At 45.2% G+C, this 13,945-nt stretch overlaps 1 protein-coding gene across 1 annotated transcript in view; it reads left to right on the top strand.

Moving 5' to 3' along the window:
• CFAP54 (cilia and flagella associated protein 54) overlaps nucleotides 1-13,945 on the top strand; it is a 2,285,874-nt gene that overhangs the window by 2,015,701 nt on the left and 256,228 nt on the right. Inside the window, exons 62-63 of the mRNA XM_086918163.1 lie at nucleotides 2,737-2,875; nucleotides 9,763-9,963. Coding sequence (XP_086774289.1) covers nucleotides 2,737-2,875; nucleotides 9,763-9,963 — 340 coding nt within the window. The remainder of the gene's footprint in view (nucleotides 1-2,736; nucleotides 2,876-9,762; nucleotides 9,964-13,945) is intronic.

Raw genomic sequence — 13,945 nt, forward strand, 5'->3', positions numbered from 1 at the left:
CCTCTCCTGGCCCCGGGCTGCGGTGGTGATTTCGAGGCAGTTTTGAAGTGCGGGGTGGGCTCCCACATTCAACTAAACACACTTGCGGGGTACGCACCCGCGAAGAAATACGTATGGGATAGGCTCCCGTTACGTTTTAACCATGAAGCAGGGTGGGCTCCCGCTACTTAGATATGCAGAAAGGCGGCCATCATGGAGGGTGGGCACCCGCTGTTTACTATGACACACAAAGTGTGGTGGGCACCCGCTAGGGTGGCAAAATGCAGAGTAGGCTTCCGCTATTTCCAGAGGCGACGGGTGACTGAAAATACAGTGCTGCCCCCCTGGCACATTAAATGCAGCACTTATCCAGTACTAAAAAGCACAGCGTTGCCAATTGACTCCTCTCTCCTAGCATCCAAGCAATTGGTGGCCACAAAGCGCTAGGGGAGCAGGCAGGAAACAGTCAATTAAAGTATAGCACCCACCAAATATAGCGCTCACCTCCCCCTGGCAACTCGTCTATCGCACTCTCCTTACGCATGGAAGGCAGTCAGGGTCCCACGAGGCGCTAGGGTGCAGGCAGGGAGTACAGTCCTTTAAGTGTAGTGCCCACACTCCTCACCTCCTGGTAGTACAGGTCAGTCCACTATATAGTGCTTCCACTGCACTAGGTCCCACAAAGCAGGGTTGTAGCGCTCAAGAGGTGCTAGGTAGGAGAGGAGCAGGCCCTACTGGACAAGATCAGCAGTTAGTGGGCACTCATCAGGACAGGGCCGCAGTTCCTAGGAACTGTCATTCTCTGTAACGTGGCACTCCTCCTTGTACAGCAGTCTTCACTCCAGTAAGGTAAGCTTTCACTAGCCCAGTGGACAGCTGAGGGGTATAGTTGGTCACAGGGGCCAGCCCACAGGCCCATGTGGCGGAACCTCCTGGCAGTATGTCCCCTCACAGTCAAGTCCCCGCTCAGACTGAGCATAGGGCACCCCATACACCCCTCACCCCACCTGTCAGAAAGGACTGGAAGCTTCTGGAAGATTTCCTGGGGAACCTGTCCCAACTGGTTTAGAGGGAGGTGTAGAGCACCCTGGGTGCCAGGCTTCCCTCCAAAAGCTGGGGTTGCTGGGAAACAAACAACTAGACTGGTAACCCACCTCAGTCAGGTGGCACAACACAGAGCCATGGCATCCATTTTAAAAGTAGCGTTTCTCCACAACAGCACAAATACATCTGCGCATGCCATTGCGCAGTAGGTTTTTTTTCTCACACATGGTCAACGGCTAGGGAGAAAAGCGAAACATTTTAGGGAAAATGGGCCAAAACCAACAAGGGCGTTGCTCAAACAAGGAGAGTGCACCATAATATTTTGAATGCACTGCCCCTAGAGCAGCCGCGAAGATGTGCTTTTCTGGGGGCAGCTATTCAAGTAAAATGTGGAGCAGCTTTGAAACAGCTGCTCCGTATTCCACTGTGTGGGCGGCAACCCGCCTGCTGTTTTAAGGGGGCATGCAGATCCCCTTGCAGGCAGGTGCAGCGAGTGACTGCACCTGCCTGCAAGAGGATGACTGGAGTTCCATAGGACCCACTTTTTCCCCCTCCAAAGGGCTGCTATAAGAGAGGGCCTCTGCTCCCACGCCTATAATACAGCGCATTCGCAAAGGCTAAGGTATTCCCCCATTATTATCTGGCTACCGCCCCATACAAATGAGGGAACACTCTTTGGTGATACAGCTGATGCTATATGTGCACCAGCACTAACTGTATTACAAAAAGGGCCATACAAGTGTCTGCGGCCCTTTCTGTAATACCAAAAAACACCTGGAGTGCAAAGCGGGCACACATGCCTGTTGCTCCCCCAGACACTTTCCATAATACGGCCCCAGTTCTTCATAAAGTATACAAGTACTGTTCCCTTGCAAATTGGGCGGCACTTGACAGAACCCAGGCAAGTCCACCAGAGCAACATTTTTTACCCCAGCCTTGGCCAGGGACATGCCTGTGGCTGAGATGTACTGGGTGGTAACAGTAGCTTCTCTTCACACCTTTGTCAAAGGCTATATTTTGGGCTCAGTGGTGATAAGGGCGGATGGCCAGTCCTTCAAGATTTTCTCATGTAACAATTCCTTCAATACCGCCACTGAGTAAAGGTGCTGCTTGGGAATCTGTACAAGTGGTGAGGAATCTGCAGATAGAAGTATCCATCAGAAGAAAAAATTACTCACCTTCAGAGATAATCTTTCTGTGGGATCCTCCACCTACATGCACATTCTTCAATGATCTTGCCCACCTGCCAGTTTTGTAGGCGGGAATAAGGTTCCAAATTATATTGCTGCACTTCACTGCTATAACTTCTTATGTCTTTCCATGTCTCTGCCTCGATGGGTGTAGATATAAACAGATGAAACTTAACGTCAAGGCACGAGGGTGGGCAATATCAATTCAGTGATATCACAACAATTCCACTTCTGGTACTAAGATGGAGCCAGCAACTCCTACGGGGCTGGAGAGGTATGTTGGAGGTTTCCTGGTTCAGTCTGGCTCTAGGCATATTTAAAAGGTGCACAGTTCTTGGGTAAATAAAGTATCCACCAAAAAGATCATTACCAAAGGTAAGTAACTTTTTTTTTCATTTGAAACTTCCCTTGTTATATGAGATTTTATGCTTACTCAATGTGCAGATTCCGCACCTTTCCATAAGTGGTATCATAGTTTGATTCTCATTTTCTGTAGACAATTTATGTATTTATTTTACGACAGGTGGATGTTGCTATGATCGCATGTAAGAAGTTATTTGAACACGATATTGCTACAACTTCTGTAGAACCTGTAATACAACAGTACATTCCTTCTTTTGTTAGTCTGGATCTTCTTAAGACATACAAAGACTTTTTGTCAGGTAATATTTCCGATATTCAGTTGTTAAGAAATTGTTCCAGTGGAAGTACAGTGCCATGTATTATTCTTATTGTTATATAACTATTGTCACTTGAGTAAAAAGGCAGCAACAGCTGGATATATTTCACTGTAGTTAATTACAATTCAAACATAATGTGCAAAGCTCAGGTCAGTGGCACAGATTTCTTATTGATCTTTGATCCAAAAAGGGACTCTTCCAGGTTACCTTTCCTGCTGGCATCATTATGGTAAATAATAACTTTTCTCATGATAATCATGAGATTGTCAAAGGAAAATGTGATTAATACAATGCCCTGCAGTTCGCTAATGTGGGAATGAGACTTAAGCATGATTGCCAGCCTCTGTGGCTAATAACAGCTATTTATTACTCTCCCTGCATCCGTTGTGATTACCCTGCAGGATTATTAGAACACCCACACAAAATAGGAAGCACTCCTGAAGAGCAAGTCCTGCTACAGGCCCCAGAGGAGGTATACAGTGAAAGATGGGAGAGAGGCAGCAAAGTTCACCTTTAGGTGTGGCTTAGATACAGCTGACTCAATGAGTAGAGTGGTTTCGTTATCGGTGGCCTTACGGCGCCACGCCTGGCAGAGAACATCTGGCTTCTTAGGTGATATCCAGGCCAACATCATGGACATGCCCTTTGATGGAACTTGTCTCTTCGGAGAGAGAAGGCAGATACGGCATTGGAGTGCTTCAAGGAATCTTATGCTACTGCCAGATCCTTAGGCTTCTCTGTAACACCTTGTGCCCAATTTGCCCCCTTTTGTGGCAATGGGAGGGGTTTTCAGCCATATCAGCCATACACCAGTCATCGTCCTGCACAGCCTCCCCAAGTTGAGTGATGATGTGGAAACAGTAAATTCCGAACTCGTTGAATGGTAGCCAGAAGTCAGCTGCCACCCAGCCCCCGGCAGCTGCAGCCTCCAAGCATTCCTAATTTGGTTCTCCAAGACCATGTCAGTCCAGTTGGAGGAATAAATCAACATCATCTCCTCCGCTGGTGGTCCATAACATAAGACAAATGGATCTTGCAGAACTTTTGGGACGGCTATTCTCGTCCTTTTCTGTCTCTTCCTCCCCCCTTTACTGTCAACTCAAGAACGGCTGGTGGAGGATCACCTATTATTACTCCGAGAGTAAGTTACAACTCTCCTGGCCAAAGGAACTATAAAGAAGGTTCCAGTTTCAGAAGTCGGCAGTAGTTGATACTCCCACTACTTTCTGATACCACAAAAAACCAAAGGTTTGCATCCTATTCTTGACTTCTGGACCGTCAATCTGTTCCTCAAAAAGAAGAAGTCTTCCCTAGACTAAGGAGACTGACTGGTAACGTTGGATTTCCAGGATACATATTTTCATATTCTCATCCTGCCGGCCCACAGGCGTTACCTTTGGTTCAAGGTAGGCCACGAACACTTTCAGTTCACTGTTGTACCCTATGGCCTTATCATCACCCCTTTAGTGTTCACCAAGGTGATGGCGGAGGTTGCAGCTCATCTGTCCAGGTTAGGGGTATCAGTCTTTCCCTACCTCGGCAAATGGCTGTTGAAGGTGTCCTCGCCCCAGGCTGTTGTCTCCCACCTCCAGACTACAGAAAAACTCCTGTATCTGCCGGGCTTTCTATAAAGGTGTTGAAGTCTCACCTAGCTCCTTCTCAGAAGCTCCTTTTCATCTGAGCTGTTCCGGACACTGTGCAGTTTCAGGCTTATCCCCCGGAGCAGCAAGTCTAGGATATTCAGGTTATGATACCAATGTTTCAGCCTCTATCCTGAATTTCAGTGAGAATGACTCTGAGGCTGCTGGGACTCATGGCCTCCTGCATCCTGTTGGTAAATCATGCCAGATGGCGTATGCAGGCTCTGCAGTGGGATCTGAAATTTCAGTGAGTACAACATTGGGAGAATCTCTCTGCAGTTCCCTCCGAGATCTTAATCATGTCAAAGAACCTGCAGTGATGGTTAAAGAACTGCGATTGGGTCAGAGGCAGACCCCACTCCCTTCCCCAACAAGATCTCACAGTAGAGACAGATGCATCACTCCTGGGATGGGGGGGGTGCATACGGGAGAGGTGGAGATCAGGGGACACTGGTCTCCAGCGGAGTTGGGGCTCCACATCAACTTGTTGGAGCATCAGGTGATCTAGCTAGAATTGGAAGCATTCCTTCCCTCTGTCAAGGTGAACTTAGTGCAAGTATTCATGGACAAGACAGCCACCAAATAGTACAGCAGCAAGCAGGGAGGGGTGGTGTCCTGGGCCTTTTGCCAAGAGGCCCTATGCATCTGGACTTGACTGGCAAAGCAGGGCATGACCCTGGTGGTTCAACACCTGGTAGGTTCTCTGAAGTACAAGACAGATAAACTCTGCTGTCAATGTCTAGTGGATCATGAATGGTGTCTCCAGGTGGAGGTGGAACACGCTCTCTTTCAAAAGTGGGGAGACCCTTAATTTGAAAGGTTCGCCTCAAAAGAGATCGTGCAATGTCAGCAGCATTGTGCACTGGAATTTCTAAGATGGCTATTGCTCTGTAACGTTGTTCGTCCCAAGTGGAATCAGGCCCCTGTACGCCTATCCACCAATACCACTTCTGCCCAGAGTTCTCAAGAAGATCAGGATCATCCTTTGGCTCCAGACTGGGCAAGGAGAGCCTGGTATCCAGAGCTTCTTTGAAGGAACATCGATCCTCCAATCAGGCTTCCCCTTCAGGAGGACCTTCTGTCGTAGCATGAGTCCTCGCCCTGAATCTGTCAACTCTCCACCTCCTTGTATTAGGATTGAGCGGCAACAGTTGATAGCTATCAACCTCCCTCCCGAAGTATGTGATTTTACCTTGATGGCCTTGCGGCCCTCCGCTAAGACGGTATACAACTGAAGTTGGCAAAAATGTGTGAAATATTGTATATAAAGGTCTCTTGACCTTTCTGCTTCCTTATCTAGTATTCTTTTTCTATTTACACTTGCCCAGCAGGGCTCTGCTTTGGGTTTTCTCAAGGGGTATCTCTCAGCTCTGTCCGCTTTCCTGCAGCTGGTGGGCCAACCCTCACTATTCAAGTCCCCTATTGTAAATAGGTTCTTGAAAGGACATGTACATATGTTGCCTCCTACGCCCCCATCATGCTGCTCATGAGGATGCTTGACGCCAGCCTTCTTTTTTTCCATCCTGAGCCTTGCCTTTTTTAGCTTGAACTTTCCTCCCTCCTTTCCGCAAACTGCTCTGTGGATAGGCCACAGGAATATACAGTGCTCCATGCACTGGCAGGAGGCTGAACTGCAGGCGCCAAATCATTCCCCCAGTTGAAGCCTGCATCTCAGAGAAGCCCTCTCCTTGTCCTTCCATCACATCATCCCCTTCTGCGGCTTCAACCAGTGATTGATGGGCTTCTGTCTAGCCCTTCAGCGAATTTTACAACTCTACCTTACTGGTGGTGCTCTTGGCAGGCAGTCCCTATTTTTGCAGAACTCCTTGAGCTGGGCCACAGTGTAGGCATCCATGTTAGCCAGCTGAAAATTCCATTTTTGCAGGTGTGGCTTCACACACAAGAGGCAGAGTTTGAAAACAAGAAAAATAAGCTAATCATGGAGAATTCTCGCAGTGTACCACGAGCCTCCCCGGCGGTCTGGGGGGGCCGTTGTGAAGATGAGGCAAGCTAATGCCCAGAGTTGCCGAGTGTGGTCCCTGACTGGAGTAGGCACCGAAGCGAGAATTATCGAGCCCGCTGACCCTGGTCCACGACCCTGCCGCGTCGGGAACCGAACCCTGGTCCCGGGCCGTCCTCTGCTTACGGGTCTGCCGCCTCTAACCAGTGAGCCACACCACTCCACTGAGCCACACCACTCCTCCATCATCTCTTTCCTTCCACTTCCATATGTGTATCAACAAATACAAGGGAGAAGTCCAGGTCCCAAGAGAGAAGACCTGTAGGAAAGTAGAATCTTTTTCTTTTATGGTAACCCCCACTTTTTGCTTAGTGTCAGTATATTTTGACTGTGCCATGAAGTACAATGCACCAACTTTGGATATCAGATCATGCTGGACCGGCGCAAAGTCACACGTTCAGACAGACCACAATTGAGTGCAGGCCGGCTACATTGGCCCAGTTAGGTACCTTAAATCCTATTTTGTGAAGTGTTGCGTGAATCCCCGTCGAAGATGCGTAGCGTAGCTGAAGTATTGCATCAGTTCCGAGTTGCTGTGAGGCTGCAATGCGGGGGCCTACATCATCATCGAGACTGCCATCAGTAAGGGATGTGAGGTCCTGCACCGAGGGTGTATAACACAGTCAGGGCAATACAGTACTTCCAAAAAGCTGTGATGTGGGTCTTTGTGATGGCTCCAATCCACGCGGAAGTGGTGATAGGTCGGTTGGCTCTGCTTTCGTTTGCGCAGCACATCAGAGTAGATTCGTCGGTTCCGCTGTATCTACAGGGGTTCGCAGAGCACCCTAAGCCAACTTCTAAAGGTCAAGGACTGGGGTGGCACCACTTGGCAGGGTAGAATCAAAGATGGCAGAGCCCAGCTGCAGATGCAAGGTTGTTGGAAGCATGTTATGTCCCTGAGGCTTAAGATCAGGAGACCAGTCAACTAGACCTTGGAGTCACTCTGGGTTCTGCGTTCAAGAGATGTAGGTCCAGTCCTTCTCACCCCGGAAAGAGGGCAGCAGCGTCAAGTCAGCACAGCAGGACAGCAGTCCATTCATAGTAGCAGTCCAGCAGAGTAGCAGTCTTTCTTCCTGGCAGATTATCCCCAGGTCCAGAAATGTATGGAAGAGTTGGTGTCTGAGGTCCAGTATTTATACTCAATTGTACCTTTGAATTGGGTGAGAAGCTTCTAGAGGTTTCCCTTGAGGTTCCCAGGCATCCTACCTTCAGTGGCTCCAGAATAACAACAGGGGTATGTAGCCCTTTGTGTGGAGGTAGGGCACAGCCTATTCAGGTGTAAGTAGCGCTGTGCGCAGGTCCTCCCTCCTGTCCTGCCAGTGATCGTCTATCCAGGCACACCTAAGCTCCCTAATGTGTGTGGCTGTCTAGGAGGAATACACAAAGCTTAACTGTCAGCTATATCCAAACAGGTGACCAGAAAAAGGCTAGAAGTACTACATGGCTGAGGCAGAAAAATGGCACTGTTCTAAAAGTGGAATTTAAAATCCGACTTTACCATAATTTGGGATTTTAAATTCGGATTCCTGAGACACCAACACCAAACATAAACAACCTTTCTACTCCCATTTGGAAATGGCACTTATGATAATGTAATAAGGCAACTCCTATGTTATCCTATGGGAGAGATAGGCCTTGCAGTAGTGAAAAATTAATTTAAGAGGTTTTCACTATTTGGACATATAAAACTTAAAAGTGCATGTCCTACCTTTTAAATACCCTGCACCCTGCCCTCTGAGGTGTTCAAGGCCTACCCTGGTGGTGTGGTATATGTATAAAATGGAATGTTTGGTACTTACAAAAAGGTTTTTTGCCAGCTCAACATTGCAGTTAAAAACTGCACAAACAGGCTGCAATGCCAGGTCTGAGACATGTTTTAACAGGCTACTTAGGTGGGTGGAACAATCAGTGCTGCTGCCCCACTAGTAGCATTTAATTTACAGGCCCTGGGCACGTGCAGGACCACTTTACTAGGGACTTATAAGTAACTTAAATATGACAATTGGATATAAGCCAATGTTACCATGTTTAGAGGAGAGAGCACAAACACTTTAGCACTGGTTAGCAGTGGTAAAGAGTACAGAGTCCTAAAGCCAGCAAAAATTAAGTCACTAAAAATAGATGGAGGAAGAATGCAAAAGGTTTGAGGGAAGATCACACTAAGGCTGACAGTTCTTTTTGCATAAGCCTTAAAGAATAAAAGTGCGCCTTTCAAGTTAAATATTTCTTAGCTGTATTTCGATTTTGCCAGCAATGTGTTTACAGGTATAATAGTTTTATGTGCCATTAAAAGGTGTACATTCTTATAACACTCTCTGCCTTTTCACTACTCCAGGGCAAACGCATTTTATAGGATCTAATGCCCACATGCATCAAGGTAAATTGCATTCGCAAACGGTGCGAATCGCAAAATTCGGCCGTTTGCGAATACAATTTCCTTTTTTGGGATGCATCATGTTTTTTTATTTTTTTTATTTCTTAAATTGCGATTGCATTTAAGAAATCGCAATTTGTGATTTCTTAAATGCAATGCATGAATATTTTTTTTTACGAATTCGCAAATAGGAAGAGGTAAATTACCATGAAGTTGAACTTCATGGTCATTTTCTAAAACTTTCAGAAATGCACAAAAGTGCATTTTTGAAAGTTTCATTTTACACACACACATGCCCTTGGGGCATGTGTGTGTGAAAAATGTTCTTAAAGTTAAATTTCAGGGGTGCAGGGGGGGTCCTTGGGACCCCCCCTGCACCCTTGAAATAGCATTCTCATTTTGCGATTCCTTAATTGCGAATCGCAGAATGAGAATGGCTTCCCATTCATTCCTATGGGCCTCTAGGCCCATAGGAATCAATGGGAAGGGATTCCTTAATTGCGATTAGCAAATTGTGAATCGCAATTAAGGAAAATTAAGGAATCGCAAAAAATATTGCGATTTCTTAATGCATAGCATTTTGCGATTTCTTAATTGCAATTCCTTAATTTTCGTAATTAAGAAATCGCAAAATATAACAATGATGCATGTGGGTGCAAGTTCTTAAAAATCCAAATGTTTACTGCCTGGCACAAGCACCATTAGTATTTTTGTGGGATTCTAATGTATTATCTCCTGATATCATTAAACTCTGGGGAATTACACATTTTAGATGTCTGTAGAAGATTCCATAATCGAGTGAATCAACTTTTGATTATGTTCTTTCTATTTGCAGAGGAATGTAAAGTGTTCCATGAAAGTTTGATTAAAAAGGATAAATTCAAGGAGAGCCCAAATGATCCCAAAAACAATGATGAGAAACAGCAGAAGATTGAAAACCCAGAAGAAGGACATACCAATTTCACATTATCCTGGATGCATATTATTCGCTATTATAATAACTTGAGAAGGTTGATCAGCAGGTTTAACTTAGCAAGTATGCCCTGGTGTTATCTTTCCTTTCTTTTTTATTAAGACAACTTAGGTTCATGTTTGCAGATGATTTGCACCACATTAATAACCACTCGTTTTTTATATAACACTTCTAACTGCACTTCTGACATTTCTAAGCTCTGCAAATATCACTTGATACTATTAAGCGATGTAATAGTGACATTTTACCAACCATGGAAAGATAAAAACCAGATCTGAATTCAAACTTGTGACTTTCAGATCACTGCAGATTTCAGGAACAAGCATGTTCTCATAGGACATTCTTGTCGTATAATGACGTAATTTTACTCTGTTGTGCCTGGCTGGGGCTACTGTGTCTTCCCCTTTTGGGTTCATTATTTCGAGACACATTTGCAGATGTTGGGGATGTTTAAATAGGCTTTGAGTCTCTTCTTGAAGTCAGTTTTTAGGTATTTTGAAGACTACTTTAGTTGTCTGACTGAGATTTTGTTCCACAGGCAAAAAACACATAGAATTGGGCATAAGGTCAGCAGCCTCAGCCATTGGTTGATCATCTCCTTTCAGATTTTGCTTGTTGACAATGTCATTCACATCTACATGGTCCGTGGACATTTCATTGGTGCACTAGGTGTATCAGTCTGCATATGTAGTGCTTCTCATGGAATGCATGAACTATTGAATAACCATACACTGAAAGCTAAGGTAATTTTCAATATTAATTATGTTTGAGTAAAGTATGACAGCAGTGTCTCCAACTACAAACATTGCCAACACCTCCGCTCTGTGCCCCACTAAGAACAAAGAGATAATAGCTTTCTTTAATCTTTGTGAAGACATACTTGATCTCACCCCGTATGTTCAATTGTAATTTCTGCATTCTAGTAATCAGGGACTCCTGTCAGTGCTTAAGAGCAAAGAGGTGGAGGCTGCTTCTTTGTTTACCTTGTGTCCATGCTTTCAAACTCCCTTCCACCCTCCCTGAGAATCAGCAAGCGGAAGTATGTTTCAGAAAAGCTTTAAAAGCATACCTTTTCTGAAGAGTGGATTTCTGTCAATTGGTTAATTATGGTAGTCCTTGGTGCAGGTGAAGGTGCACGCCTCACCAGGAAGGCTGGCTTCTGAGGGTTCAAAGCAGGCTCCATGCAGCAAAGCAGCCCTTACAGGCAGCAGCAGTCTGTGAGAGTGCACAGCAAGTCACAGCTGCAGGCAGTATTCCTAGACTCCTTCCGCAGGTTCAATAGTGAACTGAAGAGTGGGTCAGAGGGTTCTATTTGTACACCCTGGTGCACTCTTTCTGGAATTTGGGACTGGCTTCTGGAAAGGGTCTTTGAAGTGCATGGAAGTGCCTGACTCCCCTGACCTGGCTCAAAACTGGCTGCAGTGTCAATACAGGATTAAGTCCTTCTTTTTTGTGAAGACAGAGCATAGGCTAATCAGGTGTAAATGGGGAGGTGCTCAGATCCGCCCTCCCATCTTGCCAGCAGATGTCCCATTCATACACACCAAATCCCTCTATCGTGTGACTGTCTAGGAGGAATTCACAAAGTTTAACTGTCAGTTACATTAAGTCAAGTGACCCAGGCCAGGCATACAGGCACAAAAGGGCTAAGGGTAGGAAAATCAAACTTTGTAAAAGTGACATTTTTTAAATTGTGAGGAAAACTCTGACTTTACCACTAAAGAGGGTTTATCATTACAATTTCATAGGTACCAAACATGACAAATCTACGTATTCTCAATTGGGAATTACAGCTTATTAAATGTAATTAGGAGCTCCCAATGCTATCCTATGGGTGGGTAGGCCTCACAGAAGTGAAACACGGATTTGGGAGTGTGTCGATACCAGGACATGTAAAACTTTTAAATGCATGTCCAAACTTTTATTCACACAGCAGCCAGCCCTATGGGCTACCTGAGGCCTACCTTAGAAGTGACATGAGTAATAAAAGGGGGGTTTAGGGATTGGCCAGGGGGTTTAAATGGCAAGTCAACATGGCAGTGTGACACTGCATTCAGGCTGCAATGGCAGGCCTGGGGTATGTTTGGGAGGGCTACTTAAGTGGGCGGCACAGTAAGTGCTGCAGGCCCACTGGTAGCATTACATTTACAGGCCTTAGCATATAGCATACCACTCTACAAAAAATGTAATATGCCAATTAGGCATACGCCAATCAGACCATGTTTAGGGGAGTGAGCTCTGCACTTTAGCACTTGTTAGCAGTTGTAAAGTACACAGAGTCCTACAGCCAACACAAACGAAATCCAGAAACAAATTGGCGGTAAGTAGGCAAATGGTTTTGGAAAAGAGCACCCTAAGGCTGACAGGTCTAGCAATGGGCCTTTCAATCAATTCCACTACCTGGGTATCTCACATTTGACAAGCCAGCTCTAAAGGCACCAGCCTTCGGGCCCAATGGGAGGCCTAGTGATCTACATCTCTGCTTCAATAATCTTAAAAGTTTAAAAGAAGTTTAAAAGAAGTTATACCTATAAACACCAATGTATACTGATCCTACAATTAATAAAGTGCATTCCTGGGTCTAATATCAATTTAATTTTAATAAATGCCTATGTTCATCCCAAAGTAAAAATAAAGGAAGTAACAGCAAAAGCATTAGTGTCAACAATGTTAGCCTTATTAAAAAGGAATCCAAAACCCCAAATATTTTTATCCGGTGACTGTAATTCATACCCCGCTTCATGACGAAGATATCCACAGACAAATAATATTTGGGATATTCCTGTCCAGGCAGTGAACACAAAGCGGAGAGACAAAAGCTGACCTGCCTTTGTGGAGGCCCTGGAGCAGCTGGGGTTAAGAATATTAAACAGACCGCCATGGGAAGCTCCACCCTCAAGTACATAATGCTCCCCTTTTAGTCAGTCAACACTAGTCTACACAATTTTGGTACTGTCCCTTTATCCAGAGGTTACCTATTTTGTAATAGACCCATAACTGGACAGCAACCATTTTCTGCAGTCAACAACTCTGGCGCTCCTCCCAATGAGGCGTAACAAAACAAATGCAAGTCTAGGCTCAATCCGCACAGCCAATTATAAGAGAATCAAATTGTCAGATAAACCAATTGACTTTATTGAACTATCTGCTAAACAGGACCCAGAGTCATTTGCACCTTGGCAACTTGATCCCCTAAATGATCTGATATCCTTCTCTGGAGCCTTCCGAAGCAAGTACGCAAGAAACAGGCTTTGCAAACCTGGCCTATACCTTCATTGGTTAACATGACCAGACCCCGGATCGGCTCACAGCAGTCATGATGGCAAAGACAAAGCTCAACTAAGCCTTAAGGGTTATTAGAGACATGGACGTAGTTAAATGTCAGCTAGTGAAACTTCGTAGTCTGAGGAGATCCTATAAAAAATCATACAAGAAGATGAAAAACGACCCCAGGATTTGAACTCGCTGAAATTAATTGAGGCTAGCAAAAAAAGCGAACTTAAACGTTTTGGTGCATGGAAACCAATGTTACTGGTACAACCTGGCCACTTACAACATCTTATGTAACCTAATCAGATTGGGTTTCATACTTGACATTACACTTTGGAGGAAAGCAACTGGAGACAGACACAATTAACATTCAGCTCCACACTAAACAAAGTGGGCAAAACATTGAATGGAATGCAGTCCACATCATTCCAAAGCAAATAAGCACAATAATTTATTGAGGGCGGCGTGATGAAGTGCTCAGCCCCAATGGTGCTCTGCAAGCCCTGTACAAAAATAATCCAAAGTTCTGGGCAGGAAAACTATGCAACCTGTTTAATTACTCCTTGTGAGCAGACGTGAACCTGGATAATTGGTGGGGCACGATAATCAGTCCAGTATTTAAGGATGGAGATAGATCAGGCCCAGTGAACTATCGACTTAGAGCATTGTTAGACACAGAAGCCAAATACTTTGTAACAATCCTTCTCGGCAAACTTAATTGTTGGGTAGAGGAGAACTAATTGATCCCAATAAACCAGGCACAGTACCGTCTATT

The sequence above is a fragment of the Lissotriton vulgaris genome, chromosome 1_1, assembly GCF_964263255.1.
Source record: "Lissotriton vulgaris chromosome 1_1, aLisVul1.2, whole genome shotgun sequence".
NCBI classification, from domain to species: Eukaryota; Metazoa; Chordata; class Amphibia; order Caudata; family Salamandridae; genus Lissotriton; species Lissotriton vulgaris.